Source organism: Salmo salar, chromosome ssa04, assembly GCF_905237065.1.
Source record: "Salmo salar chromosome ssa04, Ssal_v3.1, whole genome shotgun sequence".
Classification (NCBI taxonomy): domain Eukaryota; kingdom Metazoa; phylum Chordata; class Actinopteri; order Salmoniformes; family Salmonidae; genus Salmo; species Salmo salar.
Window position 1 is genome coordinate 14,923,692 of NC_059445.1, and position 16,552 is coordinate 14,940,243.

General features: G+C 43.8%; 1 protein-coding gene across 4 annotated transcripts in view; it reads left to right on the plus strand.

Annotated features, from left to right (window-relative positions):
* Positions 1-542: 542 nt before the first annotated feature.
* Positions 543-16,552, plus strand: part of LOC106602362 (serine/threonine-protein kinase DCLK2) — an 87,630-nt gene continuing 71,620 nt past the window's right edge. For 2 of the 4 annotated variants that reach the window (XM_045716590.1, XM_045716591.1), the window contains exons 1-2: positions 543-1,628; positions 10,874-11,229. In XM_045716590.1, coding sequence (XP_045572546.1) covers positions 1,226-1,628; positions 10,874-11,229 — 759 coding nt within the window. In that variant the 5' untranslated portion in view covers positions 543-1,225. The remainder of the gene's footprint in view (positions 1,629-10,873; positions 11,230-16,552) is intronic. The other 2 variants (XM_014194957.2, XM_045716592.1) reach the window with 1 other exon arrangement.

Below are 16,552 nucleotides of genomic sequence, written 5' to 3' on the forward strand. Positions count from 1 at the left end.
AGCACTCTTGTGGGTTTGAAAGTTAATAAGCCTCTAATGTGTGGGCTAAGACATCATTAAAATACGCCAAGTAGGGGCATCGGTTTACACTTATTTGTGTAGTTCAGTCCTTGAGCTGTTCTTGTCTATTAATGTTCTGTATTGTTTCATGTTTTGTGTGGATCCCAGGATGAGTGGCTGCTGCTTCAGCAACAGCTAATGGGAATCCTAATAAAATACTATGCTAAAAAATACTTAATCAGGGTGTCTCACTCTCACTGCTTCTTAACTTTCAATCCCACAAGAGTGGCTGGATTTGGCCATTAGCACCTATTTGTGGTTAGAATCTTTCCTTAAGCTTTTCGAGGGAATGGTATTGCCTAGTAAATACCTAAATGGCACATCAGAAATAATGACATAACAAATACATTCAAATTTGGGGGCCAAATTGCATCTTTCAGAAAATACACCACTTGCTGAACAATTTAACCTCGACTACCGTTAGGACCCTGAGGGGAAGCAGCATTCCCTCCCTCGTTGAATTGGATGACAGGACTGGGATGGCTTCTCGTGACACAGTGTTAGTGTTGAACGGTTCGTCCGTTAGAGAAAGGATGTGAGAAGAGGAGGATGCTTGCGGTTTCTGTAGCAAGCATGCGGCTTTGTTAGATTCTGTGGATTTTGGACACCGGATTTACATGCAATGTAATTGTGCTAAATGGAATTCGTTTTTCCATTTTGTGTTTTCTACCGGATACATTCTTATAGCTTGGAATCGAGTGTTTTCCTGTGCGGCTCCGTTCATTGGTAAACTAGCGGTTGCATCAGTCGACTGTCAATCAAGTCTGGGCTCTCTGCACCTGGTATTCATTTAAATTTGCCGGTGAATTTTGTGGACATTGAGTTTTGGAGCAATCCTTTTTGTTTAGCCTTTGGTATTTCACTAACCGAGAGTTTATTGTGCAGCCTTATTGACAAGGTAAGATTGTAACCGTAACTCAGGCTACTGTACCCCTAGTTATATTAACATCGGACTGTATCCCCGGAAATTTACAACATTGTATCTTGACGGCGCAAGGAGGAACTAGCCTACAAGTACACTGTACTCTCGATTACTGTATCAGTGGTTGCCAAAGCGTTGTTTGACAGCTGTCTTTGGTAACGCGTTGGACAATAGGGCTTGCCTGGAGGAGCCATCTGCCATTGTTTTCTCCTGTGGATAGATCAAAACATTAACAGATCGAACATGTCGCTCAGCAGAAGTATTGAATGGGAACACTTTGAGGAACGGGACAAAACGCACCGTTCATCACGGGCTAACGGCTCGGGATCCCAGTCAGGTTCCAGAGGCAACGGTCTCGTGCCCAGCCCGGCGCACAGCGCGCACTGTAGCTTTTACCGAACGCGCACGCTCCAGTCGCTCACCTCGGAGAAGAAAGCCAAAAAAGTGCGGTTCTACCGAAATGGGGACAAATACTTCAAGGGTTTGGTGTATGCCGTGTCCAACGACCGTTTTAGGTCCTTAGACGCCCTGCTTATGGAGCTTACCCGGTCTCTCTCGGACAACGTCAACCTGCCTCAAGGTGTCAGGAGCATCTACACCGTGGACGGCAGCAAGAAGATCAGCAGCCTGGACGAGTTAGTGGAGGGTAAGGACAAGCAGTCACCCCCGGCCCCCTCCTCACACACAGCCCAGTCCTACAAATGACATAATACATCATGTAGAGATCAATACTCGCGCATATTGATGAATGAGCTGATTGATCCAAAGTACTCATTATTAGATTTCACCAGACAGGCTCGTATCTCTCATCATACAGTCTTATAAACCATTTCATGTCCTGCTTGTCATCAGAGTTCCACCAGCTGTTTTACATTGACTCCTTGTTCATACATATGCAGGTGTATTCTGCTATCAGCTTTCCCCTTGTGAAGAAGACTAGCTAATACTGCATTATAGGCTTATTATACTACGTTATAGCCTATTATACTACATACTAGCTGCATTATACTACATTATAGCCTATTGTATAACATTATATGATATAGTAGTATAATAAGGCTACAATGAAGCTATGATATTATATGATATAGTAGTATAATAAGGCTATAATGTAGTATAATAAGTCTATAATACTGTATAATGAGGCTATTATGCAGTATAATGAAGCAATTATTAATAGCCTCATTATACTACATTATAGCCTCATTATACTACATTATAGCCTCATTGGGCAGCAGGTAGCCTAGCTGTTAGAGAGGCCAGCCAGCAACCAGAGGGTTGCCAGTTCAGATCCTGGGTCTGATGGGAAAAATCTGTTAGGAAGTGAGCTGGCAACTAGAGGGTTGCTGATATCAAATCCTAGATGCAATTGCCTGCCATGGTGCAAGGCACTTAACCCCCTCAACAACAACTCCCTGGGTGCGGAGGGGCTACCACCTGGGCATCTCTCCAAAACCTGTAGGTGTGGGTTAAAAGCGGAAGTCAAATTTCGGCTGGACCTTGTGTGCAATTGACCAATAAAGTGATTTTAATTATACTACATTATAGCCTCCTTAGTAGGATTCAGGCCTATAGAGCATACGCCATGTAGAGATTGTCCTCTCTTAGGCATTTTACAGTAAAGACATATGTAAATACAGTAAACAGGTTTACTACTGTAATGCAATTGTAACCCATGTAGTGAGTCATGGACATGCCTCTCAAACTCTAGGATAGGATAGATGATGTCGCGTGTGGCTCGGTAGAGCATGGAGCAAGCACCAGGGTTGTGCGTTAGATTCCCATGGGGCACCAGTATGGAAAATGTATGCACCCATTACTGTAAGTCGCTCTGGATAAGAGTGTAAAATGTAAATTATATTTGGTTGAGAATCTTGAGGTCATTAGTCTCAGCAGGACTTCCTTTTTGGTTAAGCAGTTGTGACACACACATGACCCAGTAGTAGTGTGCAGCCATCATAGAGTGTGTGTGTGTGTGTGTGTTTGTGTGTGTGTGTGTGTGTAACATGGATGACAGACCCGCTGTAGTAGTAGGCAGCACAGTTTTCATGAATGTACATCGCTCCTCCAATGATCTTAGTGTGTGTGCTCTGGCCAGTGTTCTGTGCTTCATTGGCTGTTAGAAAAGTCCTTAGAGTGATTTTTCACCCTCTGGGCATAAAACATGGAAGTGTCCCCCTCTGCACCCCCTTCACACCTCTGCCGATGATCTGTTCACTTCGAACATAATGAGGGAGGAGAATGGAAAGGATCAACATTGAGGTGTAGAGGAAGCTGTTGTTATAACTGTAATAATAGTCCAAATAAGATATGTACAACTACCTTCAATGAACTGAACAGGTCCTATCATTGTTATATTACAACATGACTTATTAGCTCAGTCATTTCACAGGAATGCTTAATAAAGAATCATGTATATTGTCCCGACTAGACCCTACACGACTAAAGGCAAATTAATTCAGTAAGTTTGAAGTGTGTGAGTATTATTCCAGAAAAGTATGCAAAGGTTGAGAAATTTCAACATGACCTCCTTTACTTTACAGTAGATCTCTCTCCCTACTCGGTAGATTTGCTACATATAGACCTACACAGCAATGGGGGCTGGTGGGAGGAGCTATAGGAGGACAGGCTCATTTTAATGGCTGGACTGGAATCAAAGGAACGATATCAAACGTATGGAAACCACATGTTTGACTCCGTGCCATTGATTCCATTCCAGCCATTACAATGAACCCGTCCTCCTATAGCTCCTTCCACCAGCCTCCACTGCTCCACAGTGGTTCTGTCTGTGCGTGAGCCACTCTCTCCTCTCTGTGTCGCAGGCTGCAGCAGTGACAGTGGCCGGTGTCTGGGTAATGCGTTAATCTTCGTGTTGAGTTCTGCTGTCTGACCTGTGACCTCTCTACGATCCTGTCTTAGCGTGAAAGGTTCCGGTTATCGCACCACGGTAGCGCTGTCATATTCAAATCAATCCACAGCAAAGAGAGATGAGTGTGGGACTTGTCTTTTCATTTGTATACTGTAGCTTATCTCCTGACTCCCGTTAGTCAGCACCCCCAGCTATAGGCTGTGATTTGTCTTTACTTCACAGCTGTCCTTTTCCCCCTCTCCTCTCTCATCCCCCTGTTTATTCTCAGCTGACATCCTTCCTTCCTCCTTCCAAATATAAGCCGCTGCACTCGTTCCTCCGCCCATGTCCCCAGAGAGGAGGGGGTGGTAGATTTAGGTCGGCGCCCAATCCCGTACATTGCATCACTTCTGGTTGGGCTGGCAGGAAGGAAAATGGGTGATGCCGTGGGACAGTGAGTGTGGTAGAAGATGGACTGGCACCAACACATAGCCAGACCTACTACTTCCGCCTCACCTCTGGATGTAATGCCTGTTTTCTGCCAAGTAACCGTTCAGAGTGGAAGCTGGAATCCTCCAGGCAGGCATCACACTTTCTCTGCTCTGATTTGAAAGAAAAGTGGGCCAACTCACTTTCTATGGCTGTAAAAAGTTGTTGTTATTCTCATCTTGAGGGTATTTGGGTTTATACTGCAGTAGGTATAGTGGCCTGTGAGGTCATACTGTAGGTACTGTGGCTAATGAAGAGTTCTGTGTAGGTTTTACCTTTTCAATTACTCTACCAAAGGCTTATTATAGGAGTAGAGTTTGAGCTCTTAAGCCAATCCTATTGGACATTTGATATGGTGCCAAGTTTATTTTGGAACCTCTAACCATTCCATTCTTTCTACTGTAAAACAATGACTGGACTCCAAAGTCGTTCCATGAACAGTACACGGGTTGGGTTCCACTCAAGAAGTCCCCTCTTTACTGTAGAGACGCCATTGGTCGGGATGATAAGTCCTAATTATCGTAGCCTCCTCAGTAACTTGTTTTGTCAGTGGGTTGCGGCTGTACCCTCAGTGACTGTCCCCTTGTCCTCCTGCTGTGATGTGGAGAAATAGGGCACGGCTGTTGTCAGGGGTCAGGTCACAGAGACAGGAAGAATGCAGTCAATCCGTCAGAGGAGCGTCTTGGCCTGGCTGTGAACGAGGCCTTTTGACTGGAGATGCTGGAGGCCGAACACCAGAGTCTTGTCTTTGTGTACTCAGCCATCAAATGGATTTGTGTGTGTGTGTGTGTGTGTGTGTGTGTGTGTGTGTGTGTGTGTGTGTGTGTGTGTGTGTGTGTGTGTGTGTGTGTGTGTGTGTGTGTGTGTGTGTGTGTGTGTGTGTGTGTGCGCGCACGCTCCTAGCCCCATTGATTGAGGACTACTGGCCCAGCCTGGCCTGTAGTCAAGCCCCATTCATTCAAATGTGATCCCTGGACGATGGCTGGATGGATGGGATTACCCTGTGACATCCACCACACTGTCTCTGCTGTAGTGTGCTTATTGAAATCACAGTGAGGCATTGGATTAGATCCAAACCTCGATAGTGGTCTTATGCTACACTGATTGTGTGCCATTTTGAGGAGGACTTTTTACATCAGCCGATGTCACAAACCCAGCCTAACACCCCAAACCGCAAGTAATGCAGATGTAGAAGCACGGTGGCTAGGAAAAACTCCCTAGAAAGGCAGGAACCTAGGAAGAAACCTAGAGAGGAACCAGGCGGGGTGGCCAGTCCTCTTCCGGCTGGCTGTGCCGGGTGGAGATTATAACAGTACATGGCCAAGATGTTCAAACGTTCATAGATGACCAGCAGGGTCAAATAATAATATTCACAGTGATTGTAGAGGGTGCAACAGGTCAGCACCTCAGGAGTAAATGTCAGTTAACTTTTCACAGCCGATCATTCAGAGTGAGAGGGAGAACTTAAATTCACACTGGATAAGACAGGAGAAATACTCCAGATATAATAGACTGACCCTAGCCCCCCTGATACAAACTATTGCAGCATAAATACTGGAGGCTGAGACAGGAGAGGTCGGGAGACACTGTGGCCCCGTCTGACGATACCCCTCCGACAGGGCCAACCAGGCAGGATATAACCCCACACACTTTGCCAAAGCACAGCCCTCACACCACTAGAGGGATATCTTCACTAGAGGGATATCTTCACTAGAGAGATATCTTCACTAGAGGGATATCTTCAACCCACTGGTGAATTATGATGCACCTGACCCCGTGTCGGTCCTTTGATAAGATCCAATGTATTAGAGGTCGACCGATTCATTTGAATGGGCGATTAATTGGGGCCGATTTCGAGTTTTCATAACAATCGGTAATCGGTATTTTTGGCCACCGATTTGCAGTTTTTTTATTTTTATTTTATAATATTTTTTAACTATGCAAGTCAGTTAAGAACACATTCTTATTTTCAATGACGGCCTAGGAACGGTGGGTTAACTGCCTTGTTCAGGGGCAGAACGACAGATTTTTACCTTGTCAGCTTGGGGATTCAATCTTGCTACCTTACGGTTAACTAGTCCAACGCTCTAACCACCTGCTTTACATTGCACTCCATGAGGAGCCTGCCTGTTACGCGAATGCAGTAAGAAGCCAAGGTAAGTTGCTAGCTAGCATTAAACTTATCTTATAAAAAACAATCAATCAATCAATCATAATCACTAGTTAACTACACATGGTTGATGATATTACTAGTTTATCTAGCCTGTCCTGCGTTGCATTTTTATTTATTTAACCTTTATTTAACCTTTATTTAACCAGGAAGGGCTCATTGAGATTTTAAATCTCTTTTTCAAGAGCGTCCTGGCCAAGATAGGCAGCACCAAGTCATTACAAAAGTTACAGACAAACAACATGAAAAACTACAAGTAATCTAGTAAAAACCATAGAATTCACAAGAGTATAACAAAATCAAAAACAGCAAATTAAAAACATTGACAGGTCAGGGAATCAGTCTCAAGATCATTCATCAGTGATTTAAAAATACCAATCGGGACAAGTTCTTCCAGTTTAAAAGTATTTTGTAAGGCGTTCCAAGACGATGGCGCAGAGTACATAAAAGCCCTTTTACCAAATTCAGTTCGGACATTTGGAACAGTTAGCAGGATAAAGTCCAGCGAACGAAGAGAGTACCAACCACATTTCTGAACAATAAAAATGCCCAAATAAAAAGGTAGTAAACCCAAAATGGCTTTGTAAATAAAAGTATACCAGTGACTGAGCCTACGAGTGACTAGAGAAGGCCAGCCAACCCTGGTATACAAAGTGGAGTGGTGCGTAAGGGTTTTGCAGTTTAAAATAAATCGCATATAATCAATGCGGTGCGCATTTGCGAAAAAGGACTGTCGTTGCTCCAACGTGTACCTAACCATAAACATCAATGTCTTTCTTAAAATCAATACACAAGTATATATTTTTAAACCTGCATATTTAGTTAATATTGCCTGCTAACATGAATTTCTTTTAACTAGGGAAAATGTGTCACTTCTCTTGCAACAGAGTCAGGGTATATGCAGCAGTTTGGGCCGCCTGGCTCATTGCAAACTGTGTGAATACTATTTCTTCCTAACAAAGACAGCCAACTTCACCAAACGGGGGATGATTTAACAAAAGCGCATTTGCGAAAAAAGCACAATCGTTGCACGACTGTACCTAACCATAAACATCAATGCCTTTCTTAAAATCAATACACAGAAGTATATATTTTTAAACCTGCATATTTAGCTAAAAGAAATCCAGGTTGCAGGCAATATTAACCAGGTGAAATTGTGTCAGTTCTCTTGCATTCATTGCACGCAGAGTCAGGGTATATGCAACAGATTGGGCCGCCTGGCTCGTTGCGAACTAATTTGCCAGAATTTTACGTAATTATGACAACATTGAAGGTTGTGCAATGTAACAGGAATATTTAGACTTAGGGATGCCACCCGTTAGATAAAATATGGAACGGTTCCGTATTTCACTGAAAGGAAAAACGTTTTGTTTTCGAGATGATAGTTTCCGGATTCGACCATATTAATGACCATAGCTCGTATTTCTGTGTGTTTATTATTTTATAATTAAGTCTATTATTTGATAGAGCAGTCTGACTGAGTGGTGGTAGGCACCAGCAGACTCGTAAGCATTCATTCAAACAGCACTTTTGTGTGTTTTGCCAGCAGCCCTTCGCAATTCTTCAACCATTGCGCTGTTTATGACTTCAAGCCTATCAACTCCCAAGATTATGCTGGTGTAACCAATGTGAAATCGCTAGCTAGTTACCCGGGTGCGCGCTAATACCGTTTCAAACGTCACTCGCTCTGAGACTTGGAGTAGTTGTTCCCCTTGCTCTGCATGGGTAACGCTGCTTCGAGGGTGGCTGTTGTTGATGTGTTCCTGGTTTGAGCCCAGGTAGGAGCGAGGAGAGGGACGGAAGCTATACTGTTACACTGGCAATACTAAAGTGCCTATAAGAACATCCAATAGTCAAAGGTATATGAAATACAAATCGTATAGAGAGAAATAGTCCTATAATAACTACAACCTAAAACTTCTTACCTGGGAATATTGAAGACTCATGTTAAAAGGAACCACCAGCTTTCATATGTTCTCATGTTCTGAGCAAGGAACTTAAATGTTAGCTTTTTTACATGGCACATATTGCACTTTTACTTTCTTCTCCAACACTTTGTTTTTGCATTATTTAAACCAAATTGAACATGTTGAATTATTTATTTGAGGCTAAATTGATAGTATTTATGTATTATATTAAGTTAAAATAAGTGTTCATTCAGTATTGTTGTAATTGTCATTATTACAAATAAAAATAAAAAAATTGGCCGAGTAATCGGCATCGGCCTTTTGGTCCTCCAATAATCGGTAGCGGTATCGGCGTTGAAAAAAATCATAATCGGTCGACCTCTGCAATGTATGTAATAAGCTGATTGATTCAACATCAGACTTCACTCATGGGAAAACATTGCTTGTTTAGATGACACCATAGTGTTAGGGACTACATCAGACAAACACATTCTCAATCCATGACCTCTCACTTACCCCACTGAGTGATGGTGCCTGTGTGTATTTGCTCAGTGATGGATCAGTGCACACACTGATAGATCTGCCCCCTCTCCTCCATAGTGACCAGCTGGTGTTTGGTTAGGGAGCTGTTTAAGGGGCTGTGATCTCAGCTGTGGTCCACATGAGTCCCCGCTGTAGGGCCACTGAAGGGTATCACCCACCCAGGGTCCGCTAACGTCTCTGGTGATGCCGCACCTGAGACCCCCCTCTCATCCCCAGGGGTGTTAGGGACTGTCACCCCTGAGCCCCCTTCAGAAGGCCACTTCTGTTTCTCCAGGCATTCTGATCTGAATTGATGATGGCTCCGGGTCTCATTTGGTGTCACCGTTTTCGTCTGTTCTGGTCCCCAGCTGTGGCCTAGTGTTGTTAATTAGCCTTTGGTTAATTGGTAGATGAATAAATCCAGGTGTCGTGGGACTCGCCGTCTCGCAAGTCTCCTTCCTTCTGTCCTCTCCTTTCCATCCCTTTTTCTTTGTCTTAAAGCAAATGAGAGGAACCATGAGAAGAGCAGTAGATAATACTGAAATGTCCAACATGAAAAGGTAGAGTTGTAGTTGAGAAGACAGATTGATATGAACCTCAGGTCGATGGTCCTGGTTTAGGTTGATCTCAGCGTGGTGTTGGTGGTCTTATGACCAAAGGATCTTCATCTTTTTCAGTCGTGGGTAATGCTGGGTATTGAGCTATTCTGGGGGGTTAGACATCGTCTTCACACCACTCTCGCAAATGACTCCTTTCCCTGACGGATGACACCTTTATTTATGCAAGCTGTTCTTCTGTCTCCACTGTCTTTAGGTGACTCATTCACTGTTGTCTTCCTGTTCCTGGATGACTGACTGCTGAGAATAGGATGTTTTGGTTATCAAATAATAAGAGCAAGGTTGACTGCATTAGGAAAAAACCTCAAATTTACCTTAGCTTCTGTAAGCTTTCTATACGATTCTAGATGGATAGATTCTGTTCATTCATTGTTCGTTCCCCTTCAGGTCCTTCAGATTCCCCTCTCTCCTTCTTGTACACACAATAACAATGTTTTCTCGCCTTTCTTAGTTCATTTAGTATGATTTAGCATCACCTCTCTTTGAACATCGATCGGTGCCTTGAGCTTAAACTGGTAAAAGGCCAGATACGCAAGTATAGCGCTATGACGTGACAGAGCAAAGACATCAAAGGCAGCAATATGGGTTCACTTAGTTGCATGCGTAGCATATTACATGCTGCTACAGTGTGCCATTCTGTGGTTTTATTAGTGTTGTGACAAACAGTCAAATCCATGATGAAAAGACTAAAGGTTAGCCATGCCCAGAATGTGAAAATAAAAATCCTGCATGTGTTGTCCTCCAACAAACCGCCTTCAAACACAATCACCCAGTCTCACATCCTCCTCTTTCCCTTATTGTGGTTCCATTTATCAGCCTTTCGAGTCGTCAAATTCATCTGGTCTTGGCTTGAGGGGAAATGCTCACACAAACACATTTGCTAACTGCTACAATGGAATGCGGGCAAGGAAAAGGAAAATACTTAGCTTTGGAGAACGTCCAATGCGGCAGGCCGAGAGAGCTCACAGAGAAGGCTGAGTTACGCTGACTGGCTGGCCTCCGTCTCAATGTGGCTTTTGTTTCCACTGGGGATCCTTAACTCCTTGTCATCCACAGTCAAGCCGACTAGAGTTACTTTCCTCATGTGGCTAATTAACACTCCTTTATTCATTTAGAATTAATGGTTATCCATTGACAGTTGTAAAGCAGCATTCAGAGCTGGAAAATGCGATGGAGTTGATTACTGTAGCTTCAATAACTAAATTGCCCTACATTTGATAAGCAGTTGATGGATTTGATATCAGTTTTTATAAACTGTTGATTCAACGGTTTTTATGAAATATATTTTTTTTAAAGAAGCTTAAATTCTAACTAGCTCTCCCCTCTTCCTCCCTTTAGGTGAGAGCTACGTGTGTGCCTCCAACGAGCCCTACCGCCGAGTGGACTACACCAAGAACGTTAACCCTAACTGGTCAGTGGGCATCAAGGCCGGCCAGTCCCGTTCCCTGTCCTCCCTCAGCACCCTGGTAAAGGGCGAGCTGCAGCGTAGCGAGGCCAGCCTCGGCACCAGAGACTTCATTAAGCCAAAGCTGGTGACGGTCATCCGCAGCGGGGTCAAGCCCAGAAAGGCTGTGAGGATCCTGCTGAATAAGAAGACGGCCCACTCCTTCGAACAGGTGCTGACCGACATCACGGACGCCATCAAGCTGGACTCCGGGGCGGTCAAACGGCTCTACACACTGGAGGGAAAACAGGTAAGATGGTAGTAATTCTGTAAATGCAACAACATGGTTACTTCCTATAGCACAAGGGTCTCAACTCCAATCCTGAGGTAGATGATATGGTTATTTAGCCATTTTTCATATGATGTTTTGGAATGGCCAGACCTAATCCCAATTGAGATGTTGTGGCAGGACTTGAAACGAGCAGCCCAGGATTAACCAGTGTGTTAGTTATCAAGAACTTTTGCTTTGCATTTCCCCCCAGCTTAGTTTAGATTTGGTGTAAATGTCGCTGAGTTAAAGCAGTTCTGCATGGAAGAGTGGGCCAAAATACCTCCACGCGACATGCGACTGATCAACAACTATAGGAAACATTTGGTTGGAGTCATTGCAGCTAAAGGTGGCACAACCGGTTATTAGGGGGAAATTATTTTTTCACACAGGGGAATTGGGTGTTGCATAACTTTTGTTTATGAAATAAATGAAATAAGTATGTAATTGTTGTATTATTTGTTCACTCAGGTTCCCTTAATCTAATTTTAGGTTTTTGTTGAAGATCTGATAATATTCAGTATCAACAATATGCAAAAGTAGAGGAAATGAGAAAGGAAGCAAATAATTTTTCACAGCACTGTATGGTCCTATTTAGTATTTCCATCTAGACATCTGCAGTGTGTCACAAATGGCACCCTGTTCCATATTTAGCACCCTACAGTTGTGGCCAAAAGTTTTGAGAATGACACAAATATTAATTTTCACAAAGTTTGCTGCCTCAGTTTGTATGATGGCAATTTGCATATACTCCAGAATGTTATGAAGCGTGATCAGATGAATTGCAATTAATTGCAAAGTCCCTCTTTGCCATGCAAATGAACTAAATCCCCCAAAACATTTCCACTGCATTTCAGCCCTGCCACAAAAGGACCAGCTGACATCATGTCAGTGATTCTCTCGTTAACACAGGTGTGAGTGTTGACAAGGAGAAGGCTGGAGATCACTCTGTCGTGCTGATTGAGTTCGAATAACAGACTGGAAGCTTCAAAAGGAGAGTGGTGCTTGGAATCATTGTTCTTCCTCTGTCAACCATGGTTACCTGCAAGGAAACATGTGCCGTCATCATTGCTTTGCACAAAAAGGGCTTCACAGGCAAGGATATTGCTGCTAGTAAGATTGCACCTAAATCATTTATCGGATCATCAAGAATTTCAAGGAGAGCGGTTCAATTGTTGTGAAGAAGGCTTCAGGGCGCCCAAGAAAGTCCAGCAAGCGCCAGGACCGTCTCCTAAAGTTGATTCAGCTGCGGGATCGGGGCACTACCAGTACAGAGCTTGCTCAGGAATGGCAGCAGGCAGGTGTGAGTGTATCTGCACGCACAGTGAGGCGAAGACTTTTGGAGGATGGCCTGGTGTCAAGAAGGGCAGCAAAGAAGCCACTTCTCTCCAGGAAAAACATCAGGGACAGACTGATATTCTGCAAAAGGTACAGGGATTGGACTGCTGAGGACTGGGGAAAAGTCATTTTCTCTGATGAATCCCCTTTCTGATCGTTTGGGGCATCCGGAAAAAAAGCTTGTCCGGAGAAGACAAGGTGAGCGCTACCATCAGTCCTGTGTCATGCCAACAGTAAAGCATCCTGAGACCATTCATGTGTGGGGTTGCTTCTCAGCCAAGGGAGTGGGCTCACTCACAATTTTGCCTAAGAACACAGTCATGAATAAAGAATGGTACCAACACATCCTCCGAGAGCAACTTCTCCCAACCATCCAGGAAAAATGCCTTTTCCAGCATGATGGAGCACCTTGCCATAAGGCAAAAGTGATAACAAGTGGCTCGGAGAACAAAACATCAATGTTTTGGGTCCATGGCCAGGAAACTCCCCAGACCTTAATCCCATTGAGAACCTGTGGTCAATCCTCAAGAGGCGGGTTGACAAACAAAAACCCACAAATTCTGACAAACTCTAAGCATTGATTATGCAAGAATGGGCTGCCATCAGTCAGGATGTGGCCCAGAAGTTAATTGACAGCATGCCAGGGTGGATTGTAGAGGTCTTGAAAAAGAAGGGTCAACACTGCAAATATTGACTCTTTGCATCAACTTCATGTAATTGTCAATAAAAGCCTTTGACACTTATGAAATGCTTGTAATTATACTTCAGTATTCCATAGTAACATCTGACAAAAATTGCTAAAGACACTGAAGCAGAAAACTTTGGAAATTAATATTTGTGTCATTCTCAAAACTTTTGGCCACGACTGTACTTTTGATCAGAGCCTTATGGACCCTGGTCAAAAGTAGTGCACAACATAGGGAATAGGGTGCCATTTGAGACACAAACCTAATGTGCTAGTGATGAAGAACACATGATGCATTTAATTTCCCATCATGGGCTTTAGTTTTAGATTGATATAAATGCTGCTAGCCTCATCTGAGGAAGAAGATTCCATCATAATGGATTAAGGGGGAGTGGATTTAGAACATTTCCTAGAAGTCAGGTTCCACAGTTGTTAAAGATAAGTGGATTTTCTGATAAATCTGGATTGAAATGCAGTCTGTTGTTTTGGTTTTTTACAGTGCTTTAACGGTTGGACCTCTTATTTCACAAGCAATGGTTATGACACTGTGCGGAGAGGTGTTAGGCAAGTGGTTCTTTGATAACGGCAGGATCATGATGCCTGTCAAGGGAGTCAGTTTTTGTAAAGGACCGTTCGATTAGAAGTATAGAAGACATTGAGACATCTAATACTGCAGTGAAGGTTTCAGTGCTAGACAAGGCTAAAGAAAAGAGAAGCAGTATCCCCCAAAATCCCATTCCTTCTATCTGAACTCTGAATATTGTCCTGGCAGAGAACACAGTTGACCCTTCTTTCCTGACAGATTCCCGGAGCCGGCGGGAATCTTCACGGACGGGCCAGAGAAGTGACTCATGAAAATAATGATCCTTATCCTCTCAGACAGTCAGGCCGGCCAGCCCAATATACTGAAGCCTCTACTCAGAGGAGGCTCTGTATCAGGAGGAGAGGCATGGTCTGGATGATTTCTCTCTCTCTCTCTCTCTCTCTCTCTCTCTCTCTCTCTCTCTCTCTCTCTCTCTTGGCAGAGAAGATAGTTAATGTGTACAGTAGACACTTGCAGTATCTGCACCTGTTTGCTTTTGTTTTGTGGCAATGAACCAGTCTTGCTGCACAAACTGAAATACACAGCAGTGTTAGACCAGAAATGGCTGACCAAGCTTGATTTTCAGCCCAGAGAGAGCATGTTTTAGGTACACGATCAGTGATTCACCCCTTCAGTCCAACTCTGTCCGCTTATTACTCGGCCATCCACAGAGAGTAAGGGATGGAACGACAGAGACAGAACGACAGAGAGACAGAACAAGCGATGACTGAAAAGATCAGCCATCACCTCTGAATCGATGGTCTCGCTTACTCAACATCGCTGCTCTTTCAAAAAGCATAGGCTACAGCATGATGGATCCTTGCGAATGCCCCATTTAGATATCCAACCCGTTACTAATTCAGTCCCATGTCTGTGACAGACAGTGGCGGTTCTAGACCATTTCAACTGGGGGGGCCAAGCTGGGGCCAGTTGTATTGTTAGAGGGGCCAGTTACATTAGATGTTATTGTTGTCATATCGTTTTCTTCACTGCATTGCAGGCATTAGCAGGCAAAATACCATGTTCATAATCATCATCATTGTCACTGTCTAATAATGGATGTAAAAAAAGAATGATAGCAAAAATGTGTTATGTAAAAATTATTTCATACTCCACATTTAGGGGGGCCACAATTGTTGTCACAGGGGCACTGCCCCCCCCAGAACCGCTAGTGGTGACAGAAAGACTACTGACTCTGACTGTCTTTATCCCTTCATGGATCGCTGAAACAGATTTGACTGTGCTGTGGGCTGAGACTTCATCATAAATGATGATGCAACACAGCTGCAAGTTGACTGGGACGTTTTCTCCATTCATCCGTCAACATTCAGTGTTGTCGGCACTAGACAGAGAGAGGGGAGGAATCCTGGTTTGTGTAGAGATGAAGCAGAGAGTCGGGGTGTGAGAGAAAGAGGGAGTGCCTTTCCTACTCGGTCATTGGGGACCGCTTCAAGCAGGCGACTCGCCAGGGCTGTTTGGAATGTAATGTGGCGGGCGGTTTGACTGCGACACGCACCGATGATGGCACAGGGGATTTGCCTGAAGAAGCTGGTGGTAAATCCAAACGAGCGCTGCAGGGCTGTTTGGAATGCAGGCTGACTCTCTCTGGGATTTCACAGGGAAACCTCCTCTTTCCAATCCCCCTGTTTTTTTTGTATATTCTAACGCTATGCAAAAAAATTGTCCCTGAGCTGCCAGGCATATGCAAATGACACGATTATGCTAATGCATGAATGAAACGGGTTGGCTCCAACAATACTGTTGTTCTCGCTCACAGAGAATTTTAAGTGTGTTTTTGTCTGTAGCTTTCAGTTAGATTACAGCCAGTTCTATAGCATTTTCTTATTATGCCGCTTGCAATTTGTTATGGCAGCGCTCCATTTGAAACTATGGGTTACTGCATATACTTATAGACGGGTTAGCTGACAACGTCACAAACAATGCACACGCTTCAATGGGGCAGAAGTCCGTGTGTTGTGATTCTGGATGGCCAGATAGCTAGCAACAGTAACAAGAAGCTGCCATGTGGGGAATCGTAAGCTAGTTTTATCTTGTTCTTGATACCATGTCTTGTTTTGACTGATGTCACGTCGATGCTAATATGGCTAAAATTCACTAGCTAGCAACTGTAACAATGTATTTGAGAGACAACACGTGCTCATTGTGCAAATGTATGTTTTCAGTAAACATTGAAGACGAAATATAGTTTACATGTTATCAACAATCTAAGCCAACACCGTCTGTTTTGCCCCATAGTTGCGCATGCGTCGGTTTTGTTGCTAAACAACCAACCCGTCTATAACCATGACGACGATAGAAGAGCTGGCTACTGCACATACAGTATGGGACCCAGGCTAGCTCAAAGGACAGTACACAACCCTAACAGCAGCCCAGGCCTGTGGAGCTCTGAGGGATGGCTCATGTGCTTAAACACAATTTAAAAATACCTGGCAGCCAATGGCACTACAGCCATCTCACCAATGTGTATAGCATAGTGAATGGAGCCTACAGTAACTCCTACCATCGTTGAGGGATTGGATGCAGACTCCTCATTTAGAGTTTTAGCAGATCAATATTTCAGACATAAGATGCTGTAATTTCTTGTTGTTCATTATACATTGATAAGGCCCATATTGTTCCATTCTCTCTGAGCTGTTTTGATGAGTTTGAGTTGGTAACGCACTGAGCATGGGTTGTTA